We start from the raw sequence: 24,689 nt of genomic DNA on the forward strand, positions 1-24,689 counted from the left end.
CCCTCCCCTCCCCCAACCCCCCCTCGCCTCCACGGGAGACAAAGCAGCGGAGCCATCATCTAACAGTTACTATTATCTTACGACCCCTACTCGTACCGCCAGCTCCGGCGAGGCAAAAATGCGGTAAGCACCCACACAAAGGCGGTAGTCTCGCCAGGATGTTAAGGTTTCTGGATCTCCTAACCCTCATAGAATCCCGCCCCCTCTTTTCCGCCATCCCCCTCCCCCCGCAAACTCCGCCGACAAGGCCCCAACAACAGTGGAAGGCTCCATCCCATCGTTTCAGGAAATGCTTTGTGACTTCCCGGGAAAAAAGGAGTATTAAGATCCTTTGGAAAAGGGATCAGGGAAATGGCGGAGGTGGGGGGAGGGGAACGCAAGGCAACGTTTTTTCCAAAGAGGTTTGCCAACCCACGGGCATGCGGAGACACCCTGAAGGAGATCCTTGCAATAAACAGTGGAGAGCTAGTCTCCGGCTCGGGCCCTAACTCTCTCGCGACGCTTACCCAGCCCAGGTCCTTACCGCACGAGGACGCCTTCTCTTCTACGCCGCTGCTGCCCCAGTCGGTCCGAACTAGACAGAGAGCGAGCGCAGGCCCCCAATACCCTCCCCCACTACCCGCGCTCCCCCTTCTTTTACCTCCCTTCCCTCCACCGCCTTCTCTCATAGGCTACTCAGCCTTCAGCGGTGGCGCGAGGGCGATGTGATTGGCCCAGGGCACTGTCAATCCCAGCGCAGGAGGAGGCGGCAGCCCCGCCCTCCGCCGGCGCCTCCCTTTAGGCTGAGAGGCCGCTTCAGCCCTAAAAATCCTCGGTAAGGAAGGAGGCCGAAGCACTTCAGAAGCACTAGTGCCTTACCCGAACCCACAACGTAGAGACCCAAGTATTTCCTATTACCTGTAGGTTTAAGAGCAAGCGAAACGCCAGCCGACAAAGGTCGATGCCGTAGAGAAACACAGAGGATAATGGCGTCTGCAGTGCTGTCGCCTCGAGCGCCCTCCTCCTTCTCTCGCTCTCTCACACTAGCGCGGACGGGCCGGCATCTCGCGAGATCTAAAGGACCTCTCGCTTGCTAGCTCGCGCGCGGGGGTGGTGAAGAAACAGGGCGTGGGGGGAGGGGCGTCCCTGCCGCGTGAGCTAGCAATTTGGGGGAGTTACAGTCAGGGGGGAGGGGAGGAGAAACTGGGTGGATGCACGCGGGCGTGCTCGTTCGTTTGCTCGCTCCCGAGAGCGGCGGGCCGCGAGACTAATAGGGCGCGAAACGGGGAGAGAAAGAGGAAAAAAAAGGGTTAGAGCGCGCGGGGCGGCGGCTAGTGCTCTGGGTCGCTGCGGCTTGGACACGTAAACCGGGCTACCGCCCGGGGTCTGGGGCAGCGCGAGGGGTGGGCGGGACTGCAGGGCCGAAGTCAGGGCCGAGGCTCTGCTCCTCTTCCCTCTCCTCGTTCTTCACCCCCTCCCCCGCCCAGCTGGGTCCTTGAGCTGCGCAGTGGCGGAGGGTAAGTGTGCGCGCGGCGGGCCCGCGCTGCCCGCCCACCCTGCCCCCTCGGGCCCCGGCGCTGCCTCCCCCCCCACACCGGGCCCGGCCGGGGGTGGGTGGGTGGGTGGTGTTTGCTCTTTCTGCGCAGATCGGGGCAGATTTTGGAGAAGGGCCATGGGGTGGCCCTGACCGGGCGCTCCTGTCGCCCGGGTTGGAAAGGAAGCCGCCTGAGGCTTTGGAGAAGCTGCTGATCCAGGCTCGGAATGACCCAGAAAATTCGGACGCCTCCCTTGCAGCATGTGTCCCCCGGGCTGGGCGGGCCTCGGGGAGTTGGGCTAAACTGTTCATTTGGTCTGAAAGTAGGAGGAACCCTCTTTTGGGCTCTGAACCTTATTTGAGGCCTGGGCCCATCATCTGGATTCTGTTTTCAGTAAATACAGAAAGTACATATGAGCACAAAGAATTAAAGAGTAGGGAAAATAAACGTCATTTTTTCTAAGTTCACAGACTCCCAGAAATCCGTGCACGGTTCCCTGTTTAGAACTTCTGCTCTAAAGGATGAGCTCAGCCCTAGTACCTTAACTAAGGACACAGCTCTGGGAAATCTGGCCTCTAAATTTTGGATCTTTGTCTCTCACCTTTCCTTGTAGATTACTTTAGTGTATTAGTATTGTTGGGCTTCTCCCATTCTCCATTTTAAAACATTTGCATTTAAAATGTAGCTGTACACCTTTGTTCTAATTTCCTGTTGCACTGGGCCACCTTGGGAGAATAGCTTTACTTGGGTTCCAACCTGGATATCATCCTTAGTTTTAACAAATCTTTTTGGACAGCAGTTGTCTTAGTATAATCCTCAAATTCTTTCCCCAGTCATATGTGCTTAGGCAAATATTTTTCTCAACTACACTCAAACTTCAAATATAATTCATTAGTTTGGGATATTATAAAAATGGACCAAAACATGCAAACCAAGCCCTTTTTATGTTTCTAGTCCCAGGGATATGCTGGAGAACATAGACAGTTTAGCCTTTTAAAAAAGTCAACTGTTAGGAATTCACTGCTTAAATTAATTTCCTTTTTTTTCAAACCATTTGAACAGACAAAGCATTTCCAAGACATTTAAATGTGAGGCCACTGCTTTGAATTCTGAACAAAAGCATCTTATGTGCACTTAAACTGATGGAAGTTCAATTTTGTATTTGTCTTGTAAACAAGGTTTTAAACTTTAAATCTGTGAAATTTCCAACCATAGAGCTGCTTTTTTTCCCCTCATTTTCTTTACCACCTACCTAGTTTCACTCCAGCCATCTAACTGGTTGTTTCCATTACCCCCAGACACAAATATGTTTTTATTGCTATCCTTTACATCAGTGGTCTAATAAAAAGAGCCTTGAATTGAAAGAGAATTGAAAGGTTTGTATCGTGTACTTAGTGTGATTATGAGCAATTGGTATTTGACAAATAACTTAAGTTCTCTTAGGTCCCATTTCCCCATTGTAAAATGAGAAGAATGTTTGGGTTCCTTTCCTCATAGGACTGTTGTGAGGAAAACATTTTGTGAACACCTTAGGCACTGTGGCCTCCTGGGTTCCTTTTAATTCACAAAATCTGTGATTCTGCTTTTTAATGTGGCTTTAAAAAAAATAAAACTGATGCTCTGGGTTCACCAATAGTAGAACATCTTTCCTAGTAAATATTGCACTTGAAGTTAGGATACCTTGGTTTGAATCTCTGCTATGGCACTCATCACCTGTGTTATGACTAGCCAGTCATTTAGCTCTTTTGAACTTAAGTTTAGGAAACAACATTTACATTATAGCATCTAAATGGAGCAAATCTTGTAAGCCATCAAGTTCTATATAAATATAGATGTCAGTGGAGAATTCCAGTGGAGTGGAGGATTTTTGCAGATTTAATGTAAGTAAATATCTTTCTTATGATTTATTTGGAAATGCATTACAAACACCAACTATATTCTTTGTTCTTATTACTTACATTTATCTCCATATTTTACCTAGCTGATAAAAAAATATGACAGAGAAGTAAAGAAGTCATGGCATGTCAAGAATTTTGTGATGTACCAAAATTTCATGAGGCAGTGGTGGAAAATTGTATTACTAAATATTTAGTATTTGCTGTAGATGAAAAAATAATGCCAGATATTATGGGGAGACTGAGGCTTAAGAGTCTGTCTCTGCCCTACAGCACAGGGTCTTCTTATCAAGATAAAATTTAAATGTGGTATTAAAGAAGGTAATCTGAACACTTGCTAAATGTGTGGTACAGATTTTTATGGTATAGATTATTACTCAAGACATTAGCCCTTTAGGCATATTTCTTCCAGTGGATTGAACATAGTAAACACTCAGCAAATGTGAGGAATGTCAGGGCTCCCTTGATAACCTTGAGCAATTCCCTTCCCTTTTTTAGGCCTCAATTTTTTTTTTTTGTTTTTTTTCCCATTTCTTTGATAATGTAATTGTACAAATTGGGCTCAAAGGTCCTTTCTAACTCAAAAATTCCAGGGCTTTTAAGAAAAATGATAATTAAGTAATATTCCTCAGAATATCTTGAATAGGTGAGAGGGAGCCAGATATAGTAGAATTTGAATTTGAATCATCTCTGTCATTGACCCCATTTTTTTTATTGGAAACAGAAGCACATAGATTTACCTACATGCTTTAATTACAGAATGAGACCAGTTCCTTCATTTTACAGATGAGAGGTTTGGAGAAGTGAATAACTTAACCAGGTCTTTTAGTAAAATAGATACTAAACAATTTGGTAGATTTTTTAAAAGTGTATGCAAACCTCTGTGGGAAGAAATTAGACTTTGAATATTAATTTCAAGATATACTTCTGCCTATAATCCTTTTTCTCCCTTCCTGTTCCTATATCCAAAAAGTTAGAGTAGGAAGTTCTTCCTGTTCTTACCAATAATTAGCTCTCTGACCTGTGAACAAGCCATTTCAGTTCTCTGATACATCAGTTTTTCCAGTACAGAAGGACTGAGCCTTAGGCTAGGTGATTGTGAAGGTATTTTGCAATTCTAAAATGCCTTGATTTTGTTCTTTTGGGGAAAATATACCTCCACTATATTAAAAAAAAATTCTACCTACAGCACTAGATATACCTGTAAGATGGGGGAAGGAACAAGAATATGGAAAACATCAGTCATTAGCAGTGAGACAAGGAACCAATTTTTCTTCTGTGTTCTTGCCTCTTTCCAAGTATTATTTTCATTTTTTGATTTCTTTGCATCAAGAGAGGCTTTTGCCTTTTTTCCTTATCCCTCATCTTTTATGTTTAAGCATTTATTCCCAAAGCTGTGCATCATTGATAACTTAAGGACTTCATTAATAATGCAGTAAACTCTGTTATGATCATTTGATTGCTTTGGACTTTGAATGAATTGATGATTGACATAATTTTACATGGTTGTGGGATTTCTCTGTGATAGAACAGGAACAAATGAAAGTGTAGGCAAGAACTCAGGACTGTGATTAGAATAGGAAAAATATTTCTTACTTATTAATTGCAATTAGATAATTTTGAATCATTGGTCAGTGATTTTATTCTGTGAATCATTGTGTCATTGGTAATAGGCTAAAGAAATTTATGCATAAGGATTTAGCCTCAGAGTTGTCATGATGTTAAGCTCCTAGTTGATTACTGACAACTTCATTGTCACTATCCGGCAGCTTTAGTTACTTGGAATATAGCTGAGAATTTGGAAAGAAGGAATACCTACAAGATGCCAAAATAATTGCCTTAAAAGTTTGGTTACTTAGACAGATTCTTACTTATCTCTGGTTTTATATTTTAGAATTGCTAACTGTGCTTACTTACTTGGCATGCTAGATGAAGTTGTATTGTGAGTAGTAGTAAGAGTGACCACTGACAAGAGAGATTACAGCAGAATCAAAAATGTCTATCTGAGCCATTTTTTAATAGGGCAGATAGACTTATTTATCTCAGGCTCTTATGACCTAGTCCAAGATTAACAGCATAATATGGTAATTGATGTTAATTGTAATCAACAAACATTTTAAGTGTCTGTTATTTGCCAGGCTCTGTCCTAGGTGCTGGGTACACAAAGGAAAATGAAAATCCTAATTCTCAGAGAGTTTAAATTCTCTTGATGTAAAAACACGTACATATATAAATACATACAAAACAAATAACTAAGTAATTTGAAAGGGAAGGAGGATATTAGCAGCTTGGGTATTGACAAAGACTTAAACCTTAAAACCTTGAGTTAATCAGAAAGTTAAATTATTTTCTTTACACTGCTTAAGAAGGCAAACTGTGTATGTAGTGTTTAAAAGCATTTCTGTCCAAATCGTTAAAATAAAATTGTCTTGGGGTAAAGCTGTGAGCTTCAATTATTTGGGGAAAAAAAGCATCTTCCGTGGAGCTATTTCTTAGCATCTGTTGCTGGATAAATGAGCTATGATGGTACCTATTGTGCCTTCATTTATTCTCAAAATCACTGATGTAGATGGGGAGTAAATACTAGATATATACATATATACTTATGTACATAAATATATATGTAAGCAAACAGATTATGATTAGACAAGTTGTACCTTTAATGTTGAATAGTATTTTTATATAACAGCATTGTAAAGGGTTATGTGGTACAGCAAAAATGCTAATTGTACTGCTTTTTTATTTCAAACAAGAATTATGTAAAGCAAACTCGAAATATCCATTCTCTTTTAAGTTCTGAAACAGTTCCTAGCTGAGAGGATTTTCCTGGTTTCCTTTGTGTATCTAGTTCCTTTTCTGTTTTTTGTTACTTTTGGTAGAAACCCTACATCAGTGTGAAGCAAAGAATATTGTTTAAATGGCTGGATTTGTTGCCTATATTAGTATGTACAAATGTTATCTAAAACTCAAACTTTATTCATATTTGTTTTCTTTAATTCTTTTATTTTTGGTTAAAAGTAGGTGACTGTCTGATTTGAACTACTTGGCTACTACCTAGATTTTTTTCCCACCCATTTCTTCTAAGCTATTGCAAAAAAGAGGAAATGGGAGGAGAGAGTCTTGGAAATTTTATAGAAGACTAGTTGATGTAAGAAGGCAGTTAATGAGAGAATCTTCCTATTTACTTTTCTTTGTCCCAAATTAGATGGTACTGCTAGCTATTCTTACCTCCAACCCTTATTTTTGGAATGGATCTTGTTTATTACCTATAATTTTAACACTTTATAATAATAAATTATGTAATAATTTATAATAAATTTATTAATTTCACTTAAATTAGTTAACATTTTCCTTTTGATCCATAGAACAAATCCTGTCTTTTAAAATAACATTATAACAGCTGAGTAGATAAAGTGAAGCTCCTTTTATCTTAAAATAATGATGATTTTTTTTTTAAACCCTTACCTTCCGTCTTGGAGTCAGTACTTTGTATTGACTCCAAGGCAGAAGAGTGGTAAGGGTAGGCAATGGGGGTCAAGTGACTTGCCCAGGGTCACACAGCTGGGAAGTGTCTGAGGCCAGATTTGAACGTAGGACCTCCTGTCTCTAGGCCTGGCTCTCAATCCACTGAGCTACCCAGCTGCCCCCTATAATGATGATTTTTAAAAATGTGTTGATCGGTTTAAATCAACTGAATATTTTTTGGTAGTATACTTCTTGGTTACTGGTGCTAAAACTAGTAGGGGACTATTCAATGATAAATCTCAGTGTTCTGCTGGGAAGTGCTGTAGGCTTCTTTTCTTGGATCCTCAGATATTGCTGGTTAGAAGTGCTACTTAATGAAGGCATATGATGAGTATTAAGAGTGTGACTCCTGAATACAGGCAAAATGAAGAACTAAAAGTGTGTGCAAACTTTAGCCCTTTAGGCTCTCATTACCTAGCCAAGGTGCTCATGGGAAGTGTCTTAAATTCTGCCTGAGCTGATTTCAGTCTTATGGCACCATCATTGTATGAGCAAGTACTCAGCCTAAAAGAAACCAATTTGTGAAACTTCAAAGCCAACACAACACTTTGAAAAATGTATTCCATTTTATTAATATTATCTTATATGGCATTCATGTATAGTTACATCAGAAGGGCAAAACGGCATCGATTCGTATGGACATTTTTGCTTTGAAACCAGCAAAACCTCACTGATAATGTTTATAAATATATTGTATTCCTACTCCACTTTGTAGTATAATAGACATATTTGAATGAAATTTTGATATAATTTCAGGATTCATTCGAGCCTGTTTATATTTTATGTTCATACAACAGATATTGTTATAGCAAACTTTGTTTATTAAAAAAATTGGCTCACTAGTATAAGTATGACAAAATAGTATAGATGGGTTTTGCTTAATGAAATGTTTCTGAAAAGTTGTATAAATGAAATATTTTGAAATATACTATAGGAGGATTTTCAGTTTAAAGGATCCTTGACTTTCTTTATAAAGTGGAAAATTATTTTGAAATGTGAAATTTTTTTTGTGGGAGGATATTCATATATTGGACTTAATCATCCAGGCTATACCTGAATGAGAATCCTTTCTAAAACAGTAAAGAACAATTTATTGCCTCCTGAAGCAGCCACTTCCAATTTTGTGCAGCTCTGATGATTACGAAGTTTTTATCCTTTATATCAAACTTAACTCTGCCTCTCTACAAGTTCCATCTATTGTTCCTTGTTCTTTATTTGGTACTGTTTGGGAAGGGGAGCAGGGAAACTAGGTTTAACTATTGTGCCTAATTTTTTGGACATCTAACAAGAACTCCAAATTTTTTTGAAGAACCTGAGGCTGCCTTTCCTAGCCATTTGTAATCTGTAAATTTGATGAGCCATGGAATCATACTTCTCATCTAAGTCACTGATAACATGAGAGCTCCTCAGCAAAGATGCCATATTCTCTGCTGGAGATTTCTCTCCAACTTGAGTTAGACCTATTAATGACTATTTTTTGGGTCTAGTAATTTAATTAATGTTGAATTAACTCCTTTTTATCTTCTTGAAAGTTGGAATGGTTTTTTCCCCCTGGCACATAGAAGTTCCTTATTAAAGGCTTATTAGTTGATTATCAAGCCCATGTCTCTTAGAATCTTTTCCATAAAGATAGTACAAAAGAATTGTACAATGTTTTGTAAAAGTCTAGGTATGTTATATCTACAGCATTCTTTTAATGTCTAATAATTTGTTGTTTAAAAAGACATGAGATTAGTCTAGCAAGACTAATTTTTTAACATTTATTAATATTTATTTCTTAGAAAAGTTAACATGGTTACATGATTTATGCTCTTACTTTCCCCTTCTCCCCCTCCCCCCCTCTCATGGCCAATATGCATTTCTACTGGTTTTAACATGTGTCATTGATCAAGACCTATTTCCAAATTGTTGATAGATGCATTGGTGTGGTAGTTTCCAGTCTACATCCCCAATCATGTCCGCATCAACCCATGTAGCAAGACTAATTTTTATTGAAGGCGTGCTGGCTTTTAGTAATCATTCCTTTTTTTCTAAAGGTTCACAAATCATCCCTTTTAATAAAGTTATAGAATTTTGTCTATGCCAGTGAAATGACAGATTTTTGAAATAATAAGCAAATGAGATTAGACATTTCATTCCTAAAGTATTTAAGTAGTTACCTTGGAAATTAGAACTTATTTTCCCATAGAAATAAGGGGGAAGTTATCAGGCAAAATCCTAAGCATATATTTAAACCATAATGTAGTTGAACATAATATTAATATCTCTGTAGAACCACATCATTATTTATAGTAGGGATTCTTAATCTGAGGTCCTATAAGCTTTTTTCTTAAAATATTTTTTTAACTTTATTTTGATATAATTGGTTTCCTTTTGTAAAGGTTAAATTTAATGGTTGGATTTAAATTATATGAAATAATGTGGTCCCTGAAATTATTATATCTCAAGTCAGAAGTTTATTTGTCAAAATAGAGGGGAAATAGTAAAGTAGTGAAATGTGAAAGGGGTTAGAGAAAATACCTATACTAGTCCTCAGCCAGGAGGGCTGGTAGTGAGTGACCATGAGGCCTCCTCCAAGATGGAATTTAGTCTCTTAGGAAACTAGGAAGGGAATCAGCCCTTTTCACTCACAAAAGGGAGTAGTTCAGGAGTCAGAGTCTAAGTTGAAGCAGAGCTCCTTCAAAGACTATCTCCAGAAGACATTCTCTTTAGACTATCTTCTCAAAGACAATCTGCTTCAAGCTGAAGGATTTCATGGCTTTTTATGGTGGCTCCTTATCCATTCCTCTCTTCATAGGGGCCAATCCCAGTTTCCAAATTATCTAGTACTGGCAGTGTCTGTGGGATTGACTTCTCACCTTCTGAAACTAAGTTCTCATCTAAGGGTATGAACCTTCTAAAATTCATCTTCTAGAGAGATGAATACTCATTCTGGCTGATTGAGTTTCTGAGGGTGTGAATTCACTAAATGGTTTGTGGGCTCCTCTACCTAGTTCAAGCTTGTGTTGATTCAGTCAAAAGGTGGACAAAGGAGAGTTAATCCTGTCTTTACAATCTAGTGAGGTACTTAAATTAGTGTTAACTCAGGATAGACAATAGAGTAAATAATTCTCTTTCACACTTTATAATTCTTTATATTTTATTTTATGCTTTTAAAAATAGTCTAAGAAGGCTTCCATGGACTTCCCTAGACTGACAGAAGGGTTCTTCACACCAAGTTAAAACCCAAGTTATGAGTATTATTTCCATGAAAAAGTACATTTTAAAATCTACTAGTTATATATACATGTTCCTCCCTCTTCAGCTCTTATACTTTTTTTTTACATATTGACCTGACTTTAGGGAGGTGAGGAGTTGGATGTTGTTCCGGATGAAACCTTACATTTAATCACAGGCTTATGGCTCAGGTTGGGAAGTGTTTAGTGACTGTGACCTTTAGGGAGTGAAGGGGAAGAGAACTTGAATGGGGACTTTGGAAACATCTTTTTGTAAGGTTGTTTAAAAAGATGAATGTTGATAAATAATAATTATACATATGTGTTTATTTTTTTAATTGAGGCATTGTGGTCAAGTGAAAGCTATTGTTCAGTTGTGTCAGACTCTTCATGATGTTTTTTTTTTAAAAGAGGTTCTTGACAAAGAGACAGAAGTGGTTTGCCACTTTCTTCTCCAGTGAATTAAGGCAAATAGAAGTTAAGCGACTTGTCTAAGGTTAAATTTGAACTCAGGTCTTCTGACTCCAGACTCTTCAGGACTGAAAATCCACAGGCTGCTTCTACCACTCACTCTCTCTGTGGCTTAAAGGAAATCTCAATCTTTGTGTGGTTGTTTCTTGATTTGTCAAATCAGAATTATAATACCACTACCTACCTTTACAGGTTTGTTTGAGGACCCACTTCAGCTCAGAAAACAAGTGATAAAAAGGAATTTACTTTGAGGATCAAAATTTTCTGGAGGTAAGATACTACTATTTTACATTTTCCTATTATACTTTTTTTAAAGTTAAATTTAATTTTTTTAAACATTTATTAATATTCATTTTTAACATGGTTACATGATTCATGCCCCTACTTTCCCCTTCACCCCCCGCACTCCCCCCACCCATGGCCGATGTACATTTCCACTGGTTTTAACATGTGTCATTGATCAAGACCTATTTCCAAATTGTTGTTAGTTGCATTGGTGTGGTAGTTTCGAGTCTACACCCCCAATCATGTCCACCTCAGCCCATGCGTTCAAGCAGTTGTTTTTCTTCTATGTTTCCTCTCCTGCAGTCCTTCCTCTGAATGTGGGTAGTGTTCTTTACCATAAATCCCTCAGAACTGTCCTGGGTCATTGCATTGCTGCTAGTACAGAAGTCCATTACATTCGATTTTACCATAGTATATCAGTCTCTGTGTACAGTGTTCTTCTGGCTCTGCTCCTTTCGTTCTGCATCAATTCCTGGAGGTCTTTCCAGTTCACGTGGAATTCCTCCAGTTTATTATAACTTTGAGCACAATAGTATTCCATTACCAGCATATACCACAATTTGTTCAGCCATTCCCCAATTGAAGGACATACCCTCCTTTTCCAGTTTTTTGCCACCACAAAAAGCACAGCTATAAATATTTTCATACAAGTCTGTTTATCTATGATCTCTTTGGGGTACAAACCCAACAATGGTATGGCTGGATCAAAGGGCAGGCATTCTTTTATAGCCCTTTGAGCATAGCTCCAAATTGCCAGCCAGAATGGTTGGATCAGTTCACAACTCCACCAGCAATGCATTAATGTCCCAATTTTGCCACATCCCCTCCAGCATTCATTACTCTCCCCTTCTTTCATTTTAGCCAATCTGCTAGGTGTGAGGTGATACCTCAGAGTTGTTTTGTTTTGCATTTCTCTAATTATTAGAGATTTAGAACACTTTCTCATGTGCTTATTGATACTTTTGATTTCTTTACCTGAAAATTGCCTATTCATGTCTCTTGCCCATTTATCAATTGGGGAATGGCTTGATTTTTTATACAATTTATTTACCTCCTTGTATATTTGAGTAATTAGACCCCGGTCAGAGTTTTTTGTTATAAAGATCTTTTCCCAATTTGTTGTTTCCCTTCTGATTTTGCCTACATTGTTTTTGTTTGTACAAAAGCTTTTTAGTTTGATATAATCAAAACCATTTAATTTACATTTTGTAATTTTCTTTAACTCTTGCTTGGTTTTAAAATCTTTCCTTTCCCAGAGATCTGACAAGTATACTATTCTCTGTTCACTTAACTTATTTATAGTTTCCCTCTTTATATTCAAGTCATTCACCCATTCTGAATTTATCTTGGTGTAGGGTGTGAGATGTTGATCTAAACCTAATCTCTCCCATGTTGTTTTCCAAATTTCCCAGCAGTTTTTGTCAAATAGTGGATTCATGTCCCAGAAGTTGGGCTCTTTGGGTTTATCATACACTGACTTGCTGATGTCATTTACCCCAAGTCTATTCCACTGATCCTCCCTTCCCTATTATACTTTAAAATAATTTTCTTTCCTACTAGGTGATCTTCACTTCCAAGGTTATGCTTATTTTTTCTCAGACCTTAATCTGACTAATCTTTTCTTCTTTCTTCCTGGTTCCCCCTTCCCTCCTCTTTTCTTTCTCAATAGCAATATCTATCATAAAGAACAGGTTTGGGTAGAAAATAGCTCATAACAAAGAGCCAATAAAGTGTCTCTTGGTCATCTGTAAGATAATAAAAACTATATAAAAGGCTTGATTATGGTGAAGTTGAACAATTTGCCCTCTGCTGTTGCTCTTGAAAAGTATACTTTTGGCAGATTAGATTTTGTACTTCACAGTTCTTATCAAGTCTTGACTCTAGTTTTACAGATTATACTAAACCTAAAAGAAATGAGGCCATACAGAAGTAAAACAGGCAAGTGGTTCCCCAATTTTGCAGATGAAGAAGTAGATGTATCAAAAGTTTTTATGAAAGACACTTTATCTAGAAAAATCTCATGAGGATTAAAAACTCTAGGTTACCTTACTCATCTAGTCATTGATTTAAAGAACTATTTGTTCACAGGTCAGGAAAGTGTAAATTTCTCTTAGGAAGCCTTGCTATTTTGACTCTACAAAACTTACTGTAGTTACACTTAATAGTAGTCCTTCCTGTCTTCTGAATTCAGTGCTGGGCTCAGATAGGGCTCATCAGTATGTAAATAAAAGATTTTAATTTTTCCCTTCTAGAAATTATGCTTTCTGAAAATTAATTATTTCTATAATTTGAAGGTTTCTGAGAGCCATTTGCTTGTTTATCCATTTTAAAATCTGAAAACTTAGATTTACCACTAGGCAATTTGAGTACTATATTTAATTACTATACTATACTATATATATATGTATATATATATACACTATACTATACTATATATATTTACTATAATTAATTAATGAAAACAAATTAATATAACCATGCTGATAGAGAATTCTAGTTCACCTTTGTTGGTACAGTATCTTATTTTGAAGAAATTAAAAGACAAAGATGAAACCCATTAGTTTTATATATTCTAGTAAAAACATACTTCCAATCTAACATCATTCTTAGGACTCTTCCTCCCCTTTACTTGGAATGTTCATTTTATGGTAATTCACCACTTCTTTTCCCCTACCTACAACTCAGTGATGTTATTTTAAGTTACTTTGTTGTTATTTTCATAATAATATCTAGCATTTATGCAGCATTTTAAGGTTTGTAAAGCATTTTATAAATATTTTATTCTCACAACAACCCTGGGAAGGAAGGTGCTATTGCCCCCATATTATAGTGGGAGAAACTGAGGGACACTGTTTAAGTGACTTGGCCAGGAGAACTTTTGTTTGGTTTTATTTTAGTTCTGTTTAGGTAGTGGGAGATACTTCTTTTGTTCTTATTCCCATGTAAGATTAAAATTAATGTCCAATAACTCCAAGATTATATTTTATAAGATATATTAATAATCACTTGAAGTAGAGGAAACAAAAAGAACAAAAGTAAAAGCCTGAGTAGAGAGAGGTTTTCCCAACCATGTTAGCAGGAGAAGAAGGTGAGAGGCAGGGTTACAGGAATAGCTTTGGGTTTTTTGTTGTTGAGATGGGTAGTAGGAAGTACCTTATTTCCCTTGGGAGTTGTGATGAGGGCTGTATTTTGATGTCCTGGATCTAGCTTGTAATTGTATTTTAGCTCCTAGCTTTTTGCCCTTTTCATAGAAAGCCCTAATAAATATAAAGTGATTTCCATAGATAATTTTTGAGGGAGAAAGACTAATTAGGATGCTATATTAGTCCTGGTAAGAGATGAAGGGGATTTGAATTGAGATATTGCCATTGAGAATGGAGACTCTAGGTGGCACAGTAATGGCCCTGAAGTCAGGAAGACTCATTTTCCTGAGTTCAAATATGGCATGATTCTTATTAGCTATGTGACCCTGGACAAGTTACTGAAACCTGATTGCCTCAGTTTCTTCATCTGTAAAATAAGTTGGAGAAGGAAATGGCAAACCAGTCCATTATCTCTGCCAAGAAAATCCCAAATGGGATTAGAAAGTGTCATTTGGACATGACTGAAATGACTAAAAAGCAACTATGAGAGAAGAGGACAAATTCAAGAGTTGTTACCAATATAGAATAACAAAACCTTGATAGTTGCTCAAAGGCATTTCCACTCAGGCACATGATATTTCCCTCAGCTATTTTTTAAAAAGCAATTTAAAAAAACATTAAAGTAGATATTTTGCTCTGGCATTAGCAAGATAAAGCTATGCCACTACTGTGTAGGATCATACTAATTTTAAGGTGAACAATTCCAGAATAGCAGGAGAAGAAATATACTGTTCTTGCCCCAGAGGTAGCATACAAATCCATTTTAAGTTAAGGGCTATTCCTGGCCTTTGCTTATGGGTAGTCTTTGATCACTTTGAGACTATGATTCCTTGTAGGCCTCCTTTTCCCTTGCCTCCCCCATTTCCTAACATTGACTACACCCAGCAATTTAAGAGAATAGTTATGAATAGTTGTTTCTGTAACCATCTTTTATCCATATCCCCATAGCCATTTCTGAACAGCAAAGGATGAGAAATAATCTGTAAACAAATCCTCATTAGATATGTAAAAATATATAAACTATAGCTGAAAACTTTATTATTCATGATAAGTTTTTGAAACTGAAGACTAGGACTCAGTATTTTGCTAGTAACTTGCTCTGTTGATAGTGAGAGATGGATATCCCTATTCTGTAGGATGGTTATGATTTTGAAAAATCCTTTTAGGTCAGTGATGCTTCTTCAGGTCAGTAGTAGATATTGTCTTTCAATTGCATTTAGACCATTGTTTAGGACGGTGATAAGTATTACAAATGTAGTGATCTAGTTTTTAGCTTGAGCATTGTTTAGAGACCTATATTTTATTTTATATGTATTTTTCTTTATTTATTGATGTCTTTTCTTTTATATCACACTCATTTCCTCATACCTTCCATATTCAACTCCTTATTCCAGCCCACCCAAAACCAAAACTTCCCTTGTAACAACTAAAAATCAGTTGACAAAATGACTGCATCTGACAATACCTGCAGCATTCTATACTGGCAATCCCTTCTGTTCTAATGAGAGGTGGAAATATTTACGCATCTGTTCTCTGGTATTGGAGACTTGCATTTTAGATGATGGAAGTCCAATTACTTTTTTGTTGTTTGAATTATAGATATGTGGAAAGTCAAGAAAATTTAATATGCTGAACAAAGTACCTCTTTAAAAAATATTTGCCATTTGACTAAAACATGCAGCCTAGAGAATAGAAGAATATTATTCACTGTTTTGACTAAAATATATATATTTTTTTGCTTTTCAGGACATTGATGCATGGCATTAATTTAAAAAATGAATGTATCTAGTATTGCATCAAGAGTGGAAACTTGGCTTTCCTCTGCATGGCATATTAAAGTACCCATGACATGGCTAGAAGCTTGTATTACTTGGATTCAAGAGGAGAATAACGATGTGTGTTTGACTCAGGCTCAAATTAATAAACAAGTGTTTGAGCAGTGGCTTCTTACTGATCTGAGAGATCTGGAGTATCCTATTTTACCTGATAAGATTTTGGAAGTTCCAAAAGGAGAGCTAAATGGCTTTTATTCTTTGCAGATTAATTCATTGGTTGATGTTAGTCAGCCTGTGTATTCTCAGTTACAAAAGTTGAGAGGACTGAACAGATCAAATGATCTAGTAACAGCTGAAACACAAATATCCTTAAAGCCCTGGGAAGCAAATCCTACACGAATGCTAATGTTGCAGATTACTGATGGAATTATACAAATACAGGGCATGGAATATCAGCCTATTCCAGCTCTTCATCGAACTATTCCTCCAGGTACGAAAATTCTCATCCATGGAAATATTTCTTACCGACTTGGTGTTCTTTTGCTGAAACCAGAAAATGTGAAGGTGCTAGGGGGCGAAGTTGATGCTCTTGTTGAAGAACATGCTCAAGAAAGAATACTTGCGAGACTAATTGGAGAATCTGATTCCTCAACTACAGCCAGACCAAATCACAGTCAATGCATCCCTGGGCTTGAAGATGGACTAGAACCAGCATTAGAACCTTCAGATGCAGAACTCCTAGCAAGCCTTGATGAAAATGATGAGTCAGTGATCAATAATGATACTCCCTCAGAAAGTGGGTATTTTAGTTCAAGTTGTATTTCAAACACTATCAGCAATGTAAGTACTAGCTTAGGACTTTCTACCATTTCACCAAGAACAGATGAAGACCTACCAAATCCATCTGTGAATTTCACTGAAGGGGATTTAGATGATTTTTCACTAGAGGATGTCTTGTTTTTAGAGGAAACCGTCCAGAAGGAACTTAAGGAGACAGAAGAAAGGAGTTTATTGGCATTGAACAGAGGCAGTGACAAAAATGTAGAGAGACGTTCACAGAAACCTAATATTGTAGAGAATTTTTCTCTGTCTAATACAAATGAAAAAAATGTTCGGAATGAAAAGGTTTTATTTGAACAAATGACCAGTAAGGACAAATATTGTGGTTATTTATCTGGTAGAAATCAGAATCCTAGCAGAATTTTGCCATTTGAACATAATGCACAACTGCCCCAGGATTTCATAGTTAAACATAAGAACTCGGGAAAATATGAGAAAATTAACTCCCCTATCAGCAATTTAGAAAACTATATAAGTGATAAACCAATGAAAACAGAACTGGTTAATGTATCAAAGCTAGTTTCAGAAATGGATAATGAAAGCAATTATGTTCTGCCTTGTTCTTTAATATCATCGGAGAACAACATGGATCAGATTTCTCTTGCTGTTGATTTGGATTCTCCACCCTTTACTTATATTTCTGTTCTATTGGCCAAGAATCTAAATGAAGTAACAACTGTGAAAGTCAAAGCATTTATTGTAACTTTAACTGGAAATCTCTTACGTTGTGGTGGCTTTTGGAGTGTGACTGCAAAAATTTCTGATGGCACTGCATATCTAGATGTGGCTTTTGCAGATGAAATACTAACAAATATGATTGGATTTTCAGTATCAGAAATGAAACAGTTAAAAAAAGATACTATTCAGCATAAAAAGTTCCAGGAAGGTTTACAGAAATGTCAAAGAGCTCTCATAGACTTGTGCTGTCTAATGACTATTACATTTAATCCTTCCTTATCTAAAGGCATGGTATCAGTTCTGCAAGATGTTACTATGGAAGACCTACAGAACTTAAAGAGACGCTTGAATAAATAACCTGCCAAATTTGAATAAATCCTTACATTTTGAATAAATATCCTATCCAAGCAATAATAGGAAATAATTGAAAACACAAATTTTTAAGATTTGATTGAGGGGGCAGCTGGGTAGCTCAGTGGATTGAGAAACAGGCCTAGAGACAGGAGGTCCTAGGTTCAAATCCGGCCTGAGACACTTTCCAGCTGTGTGACCCTGGGCAAGTCACTTGACTCCCTTTTGCCCACCCTTACCACTCTTCCACCTACTACTACACAGAAGTTAAGGATTTAAAAAAAAAAAAGATTTGAGCTAGATGCTAAAAGTTAACATTTTAAATGTTCTCTTTTATATCCTTTTTGGAAATAAAAGGAATAAAGTTTCAAAACTAACTTTAGTGTAATTAAACCCTCTGCCCCATCTCTATTTTAATTTTAGAAAGAAAAAAAGATATATCTGAAGGAATGTTAAAGTTTAGACAAGAAGTTGGTTTTTGTTATCTATCACTTCTGAAGATTGTTCCTAATTTGTCAACTGAAATGATTTCTAAAGTATTTAATGTTCAGTTCTGAGTGTGAAAAATTGATAGTGAAAATGAAAAATTGATAGTCATAATAAGTTTAAATTTTAAATTAATTCAACATTGAAAACAAATTGTCTATTCTTAAAAAAAATTAATATAATCCCATGGGGCCAAAGTGTTGATTTTCAGATGCAATTTACTCTCTCTTGATTTTTAGTTTTTTTGGTACTTGTTTTTGTGATATACCACAGATAAACTTTATTATGTTATATATGAAAAAGTGCAAATAATTAAAAAAAACCTCTTATTTTGAAGGATGTTGTATTTTCAAATGGTTCTGACAAGTTACTGTTCCAATTCAGGGATTTAGCATGTTTGGATAAAAAAAAGCTTTTTGGTCTCTGTTTCTAAATGGTGCTGACTGTTTGAACTAAAAATTATAAAAGCACACACAAATATACCAAGTTTTTTTTCACCTTTTCAGGTGTTTATGAAATAGAAAATGATTTTTATCTTTTGAAGATTCCAAATACAATGCCTCACATTTTAAAATATTTAGTGTATGTAAAAAATAAAAAAAAATTTCTTTTTAATTTTTTAAAAGCTGCTAAAATTTCAACCATGAAATTTTAAAATGGGTCTTTTTTACTTCCTGGTTTGGTTAGATTTCTATTAATTAATATATCAATACCTATGTTGTTAACACAGTACAATTCTTTTGGTTCCTAACTTTGTAGTGATCACTCTAAGTGTGGTTTATAGGGTAAACCATTGAGAGTATAAGAGCGTACTTCAGGGAAAGTCTACTTCCTGGTACTGAATTGCCATATAAATTAAGTTTGGGCATAAAATGATTTAACAAGATCTTTGACCAAAACATTGTTTCTCCTGTGAGTAGTATATCCTGCTAGATATTGGAAGAGAAAGGAAGATGAAATGAGCTTGGAACCTCAGAGTTTACCCAATACTGTACTCTAATTTTTAGATGAGAAAGCTGAGGCCCAGAGAGATTTGATGAGTTGGCTAGGGTTCTATAGGTAAATGGTAGAGTTGGGATTGAAGCTCAAGGCCTCTGAGTACAAATCCCTCTGGACCACACTATCCCTACGTCTTTAAAGGAGTTTATAACCTAGTAGGGGGCAATAAGTACATAGTGGCTGCCACTTTATTACATGTAGCTAATAGCTAATTTAGCCAATAAACTTGCTCTAGCAAAAGAGCTACTCTCAAAATCTGCCTTTTAACACATTTCAACAGTTGCTTTTGTCAATCAGGTCTGTCTGGGAATTTCTTTTCAGTTTTGCCTGCCTTATGGTATTCTGAATAGGAAATAAAAAATATTAGTGTCACACTTTATGTATATAGTATATGCATTCCCAGAGTCTGTATATAAAACTTTTTATAAGTAAAAAAATTTTATTGTATCAAGAGAGTTCATTATTTCAAGAGTCTAATGATAAATATTTATAAAGCAAAGAAGCCCTTTATAAAATGGATTATCATCCCCTTTCTCCTCAGTTGATATTTTGTAATTAGAATTTATATATATTTGGATTGTATAACCTTGTTCTGGTATACTCATACTTGTGACATTCCTAAACATTAGAGCAATTTAATATTCACATACCAGAAAAAGAAATACACTGTTCCATATCTGTAATGCTTTGGCTTTCAAGCAACTAAGAAGTAGAATGATATATACAAGAAAATATAAACTAGTGATTTGAACAAATACTCTGATAAAAAGTAAGTTTTAATTTTTTGATTGATGTGATCAAACCATAATTTCTAGTCCTAGATGGCAGTATTCTTTCCCTTCAGCTCTCTAAGGGGATCTTGAAGTAGAAAAGCCTGAGATATAGAGGAGAATAGTTTAAAATTTGAAAGATTTCAAAATCCAGCAATTTTTGACTGGAAAATGTATATAGGAGCTTTTTGCATATTTCAAGAAATATAAACTTTTGAACAACTAAAATAAAGTTGTATTGTTGTTAGGCAAATTTTATCTCCAGTGAAAAGACCCAGACCCAAGTATCTTCCTTCTCTGCACATTGTCAGCTATTTAGCATACTCAGTCTATTTAAATTGTTGGAAATTACATCTCCCCCAAACTGTTACAGTAACTTTTTTGGTCTCACTTCTGTATGCTCTTTCCCTCCATTCTATCAGCCACATAGCTTCCAGACTGATGTAAAGCACAAATCTGTCCATGACATTCCTTTACTCATTAAACTCCAATGGCCACCTGTCGCCTGTTTGATCAAATAAAACTCCCCTGTTTGGCATTTAAACTCTACACACAGGGGTAGCTGGGTAGCCCAGTGGATTGAGAGCCAGACCTAGAGACAGGAGGTCCCAGGTTCAAATATGACCTCAGACATTTCCTAGCTGCGTGACCCTGGGCAAGTCACTTAACCCCCATTGCCTAGCCCTTATCACTCTTCTGCCTTGGAGCCAATACACAGTATTGGCTCCAAGACAGAAGGTAAGGATTTAAAAAAAAAATGAAAAAACAACAAAAAACTTCACAGCTTGGATCCAACCTACTGTTCCAGCTTTATTATATAATGCTTTCCTTCCTGGCCTCTATGCCCTAGACAATCTGGCCATTTTATTCTCCAAAGGACATTTCATCTTCCCTGTAAGATTTTGTATGTGCTGTCCCCCATTCCTATAATGCACTGTACTCATCTCTGCCAAAGTTTCCTTAAAAACTCAGTTCAAATGTTACTTCTTACATGAGACTTTATCTGAGTTCCATACATATCCTAACCCATCATCAATTTTTTACTATCTACTCAGCTGAATCTCTTGGTGCAGAGACCAATTCCTGGGGAATTTACTCAGTGTTGGAACTCCTGTTTGTGGGCTTAGTTATTCTGATAGGTGAGTGAGTTCACCAAGTTCACATGGCCTGTTATATCTAGTCAGCCCAGACAGGCTGCTGCTTATGTGCTCTGTTCTCTCACCCTCTTCCATTTCTTGTTTTGGGAACAGTAATCAAACCAATGTCACATTGTTTATGTCAATTAACTAACATATATTAAACACTAACAATGTATCAGAAATTAGAAGAGGGCAGGTTATTCTATTGTCCTATGACTCCAGACTCCATACTAAGACTACTTAGACCAGAACATTCTTCCTTAACCATCTTTTTAGACCATATGTCTTATTCATTAGGCTATATGTTTAATCTCCCCATTACACTATAAACTCCTTGAATGCAGGGACTGATTTGCTTTTTTATTCGTATCTTTGGTGTTTGGCATAGTGTGCCTTTTAAATATTATGTCATTTGATCCTCACAACAGCCCTGGAAGGTATGAGCTATTAAAAACTGAGGCAATCCAAATTGAGTGACTTGCCCAAAGTCACTTATCTCGGAGGCAATATTTGGACTCAAGTTTTCCTCATTTGGAGATGGATGTTTTATTCACTGCATCACCTAGTTGCCCTAACATGTCTAAGGATTGTCTTCCCTAACAATACATACAATAATAATAAATCAGTTTCTAGAGGGGAAGACCTGTTTCATTTTCATCTTTACATTTCCAGTGCCTGGCACATAATAGTCACTTAAATGTTGATTGATTGAAATATATGTTTAAATAGGTTCTGTAGCAATAATATTAAGTTCAACTACCAGAGATAAAAGAATAATATCAAAAGGCATTTAATATCAGTATTTATAGTCTGTATATTGGCATATTTTTTTGTGTGTTCTGTGACCTTTAAAAAAAAAGACATTCTAGACCAGTGATGGCAAACCTTTTAGAGACCAAGTGCCCAAACTGCAACCCTCAAGCTACATGTGAGCCCCCTGCCTTACCCCTGGCAGGAGAGGGAGGAAGCACTCCCTTTGGCTGCTGGGTAGCGGGGCAGGTCATGCGAGAAATGTCCTCAGGTATGCATGGAGAGGAGGAGGGGAGCATCATCTTCCAGCATGCTTGCCATAGGTTCACCAACACAATTCTAGACAAAGGAAATCCAAATAATTTAAATCCGCCAATCTAAAACAGTTCAGTTTAGTAAATCCTCTCTCTCTCCAAGCTTTTTACCAAAGATCCTCCAAAAGACAAATTGGAAGGCATTTTTTTATATGTTACTACTCATCCTTTGAAAATGGACACTGAGAAGTGAAATAAGCAAAAGTAGGGAAGAGAAGTGGCCTTAGAAGGTCGATGAATGTAATTTGGTTATTGTGTAATTTTGATTCTTTCTAATATGTTTTTTTTTCTTCTTGCCATATAATACATTATCTCAGTTCATATGATACTTTGAAATTTTAAAGCAATTTGGGTAGAAAGACAGTGGAGCAGAGTAAACAGAGTTGGCCTTGAAGCCTAGAGAACTTGGGTTTCAGTCCTACCCACATACTTATATACTGGCTATGAGACACGGGGAAACTGTAAAAATTTACTGCAAAAGAAAGTGCTGACTTATAAGAAGGCATTTCCTTATTTTGGAGTTCTTGAACTGATGAAGTCATAGGTTTGATCCTTATCCCTATGTCCAAGTCAGCAAGTATTTATTAAAATACTTAATGTGTTCCAGGCTTTGCGAAAAGTGCTAGGAATACAAATAAGACAGCAGCTTCTGCTTCCAAGGAGCTTGCAGTCTAACAGAAGAGACAAAATGCAAATCAACTATGTACAATCAAGACAGATAAATACAGACTAAATTGGAGATAATCTCAGAGAGAAGACACTAACATAAAGGAAGACTAGGAAAGGCTTACAGAAGATGCAACTTGTCCTAAGACCTAAAGAAAGCCGAGGAAGCCAAGAGACAGAGATGAGGAGGGAGAGTTTTGGACATGGGAGACAGGACAAAAATAACTGGATTTGGGAAATGGGAGTGCCTGGTATGAAGATCAGCAAGGCCAGTGCCCCTGGATGGTGGAATATCTGTAAGGGAATAAAATGTATGAAGACTGGAAAGGTAGGAAAGGGCCTGTGTAATCACTAGTACTTGAGAGATGCAGTAGCATTGCTTTAGTTACTCTTACCTGAGAAGATTGGAGTCAGTGATGTGGTAGATGGTCATTGAAATGAAAAAAGCATTTTTACAAGTCATAGAAAATTTTTAGAAGTTACTGGGAGATTTGAGTTCTACACCTTTTTAATTTAAAAGAATTTAAAGAAAAATAGACCCACAAATGGACCAACTGTAGAGGAAAGCTGGTCCTAGAGGATTAGCCAGGACCCAGGTGCCCTATAAGTGCTCTAGGTCTAGGGAACAGAAAACACTTCTGGGACCTGTCTTGATAATCCTCTAAGTAGATAATTGATAGTTTATTGAAGAAGGAGAAACCATAATAAAGACTTGGTTAAATAAGAACTATCAGTTTAATGGAATTGAACTGTCCTAATGAGTAAAACAAGCAGTACATAATTGCCATATCAACCACACCTTCTTCATTAGTATTTTAAACTGTAGTTAATGAATGAGAAGCAGCTTGGGGAAATGACAAGGAGGGCTGGCCTCAGAGTTCACACCCAAATTCTGATAGGTAAAGAATGTGATTTTCTGGTGCACAGCTTAGGATAGTGATGGTGAACCTCTTAGAGACTGAGTGGTGTTATGATTAAAAGGATGGAAATTATATTAATTGGACCCTAATACAAGGGCCTGTTATGAATTTATTTTTGTTTATTAAGAAATTTTATATACATAGATTTTGATATTTTGATTCTGATTTTAAATGTTTTCTTTCTCCCAAAGTTTCAGTTTTCTTCTATTTGCTTTTCTTTTTATGTTTTTGTTTTTTCTTTTGAATTGACTCATACAACCCCATAACTCAACCATTTACCCTGAGCTGATCTGGGTATTTCTTTTTTAAATACCCTCTTCAGGGGGGATTGTATTTTTACAAAATCCAAGATTAATTTTTTGTTTGAGAAAAAATTCTCAGGGAAAGAAGCTTGCTGACTCCGGGTTGAGAATGAATTGTTTGCAGAAAGATGCCTGAAGAATCTGCATTGCATCAAGAGATCCAGGATGGACTTTGGGGTACAATTGATTGAACCGATGGGGTTTGAACAGTTACTTTGAATGTACATTTTATGCCAGTAGGGGACTGCCCCCAATTGGTTTCTTGTCAATACACCTAGCAAAACATTGGTTTCGCGTCCTCTCTCTTCCATTCCCCTCTTATCTCTAACTATTGTAGTTAGAAGACCTTTGTGGGTACAAGATGATTATGTTAAGTGATCACTTGGAGTGACTAGGCACCCAAGAATCATCGGGGGGATTGTGTAAATGGAATTAGCTCATCCTCATTCATCGTTTAGACTCTAGCCATCAAAAATAATGTCACCCCACCCAACTTAGAATTAAGTGGGGAGGGGAAGGTTTGTTAACCACACATGACAATAAGTAACAAATCAAAAACAAGGGACTGCCCTTTGGGCAGTCCAAAACAGTGTCGAGGCTGCCATTTGTCCACTTGAAATTGGAGTTGGATGCAGGAAGTGGTGAAAGATG

General features: G+C 37.0%; 2 protein-coding genes across 5 annotated transcripts in view; one reads left to right on the forward strand and one right to left on the reverse strand.

The window, feature by feature from the left end:
• The window catches only part of LOC123231034 (heterogeneous nuclear ribonucleoprotein K-like), a 7,309-nt gene extending 6,304 nt beyond the window's left edge, over nt 1–1,005 (reverse strand). For 2 of the 4 annotated variants that reach the window (XM_044657236.1, XM_044657237.1), the window contains exon 1: nt 898–1,005. The gene's annotated coding sequence lies outside the window, so the exon portion shown is untranslated. Of the gene's footprint in view, nt 1–523; nt 594–897 lie in introns of those variants that run through there. The other 2 variants (XM_044657239.1, XM_044657238.1) reach the window with 2 other exon arrangements.
• Nucleotides 1,006–10,857: 9,852 nt separating this feature from the next.
• On the forward strand, nt 10,858–17,792 carry RMI1 (RecQ mediated genome instability 1). The gene is made up of 2 exons (XM_044657240.1): nt 10,858–10,890; nt 15,795–17,792. Exon 2 carries the CDS (start codon nt 15,824–15,826, stop codon nt 17,696–17,698), a length of 1,875 nt encoding a protein of 624 aa, XP_044513175.1. The 5' UTR covers nt 10,858–10,890; nt 15,795–15,823; the 3' UTR covers nt 17,699–17,792.
• Nucleotides 17,793–24,689: the final 6,897 nt, after the last annotated feature.

Source organism: Gracilinanus agilis, chromosome 1, assembly GCF_016433145.1.
Source record: "Gracilinanus agilis isolate LMUSP501 chromosome 1, AgileGrace, whole genome shotgun sequence".
In the NCBI taxonomy this organism is placed as follows: domain Eukaryota; kingdom Metazoa; phylum Chordata; class Mammalia; order Didelphimorphia; family Didelphidae; genus Gracilinanus; species Gracilinanus agilis.

Bases quoted from the DNA above. Each gene is read 5' to 3' on its own strand.
- RMI1 (XM_044657240.1), top strand. From the start codon at position 15,824: ATGAATGTATCTAGTATTGCATCAAGAGTGGAAACTTGGCTTTCCTCT.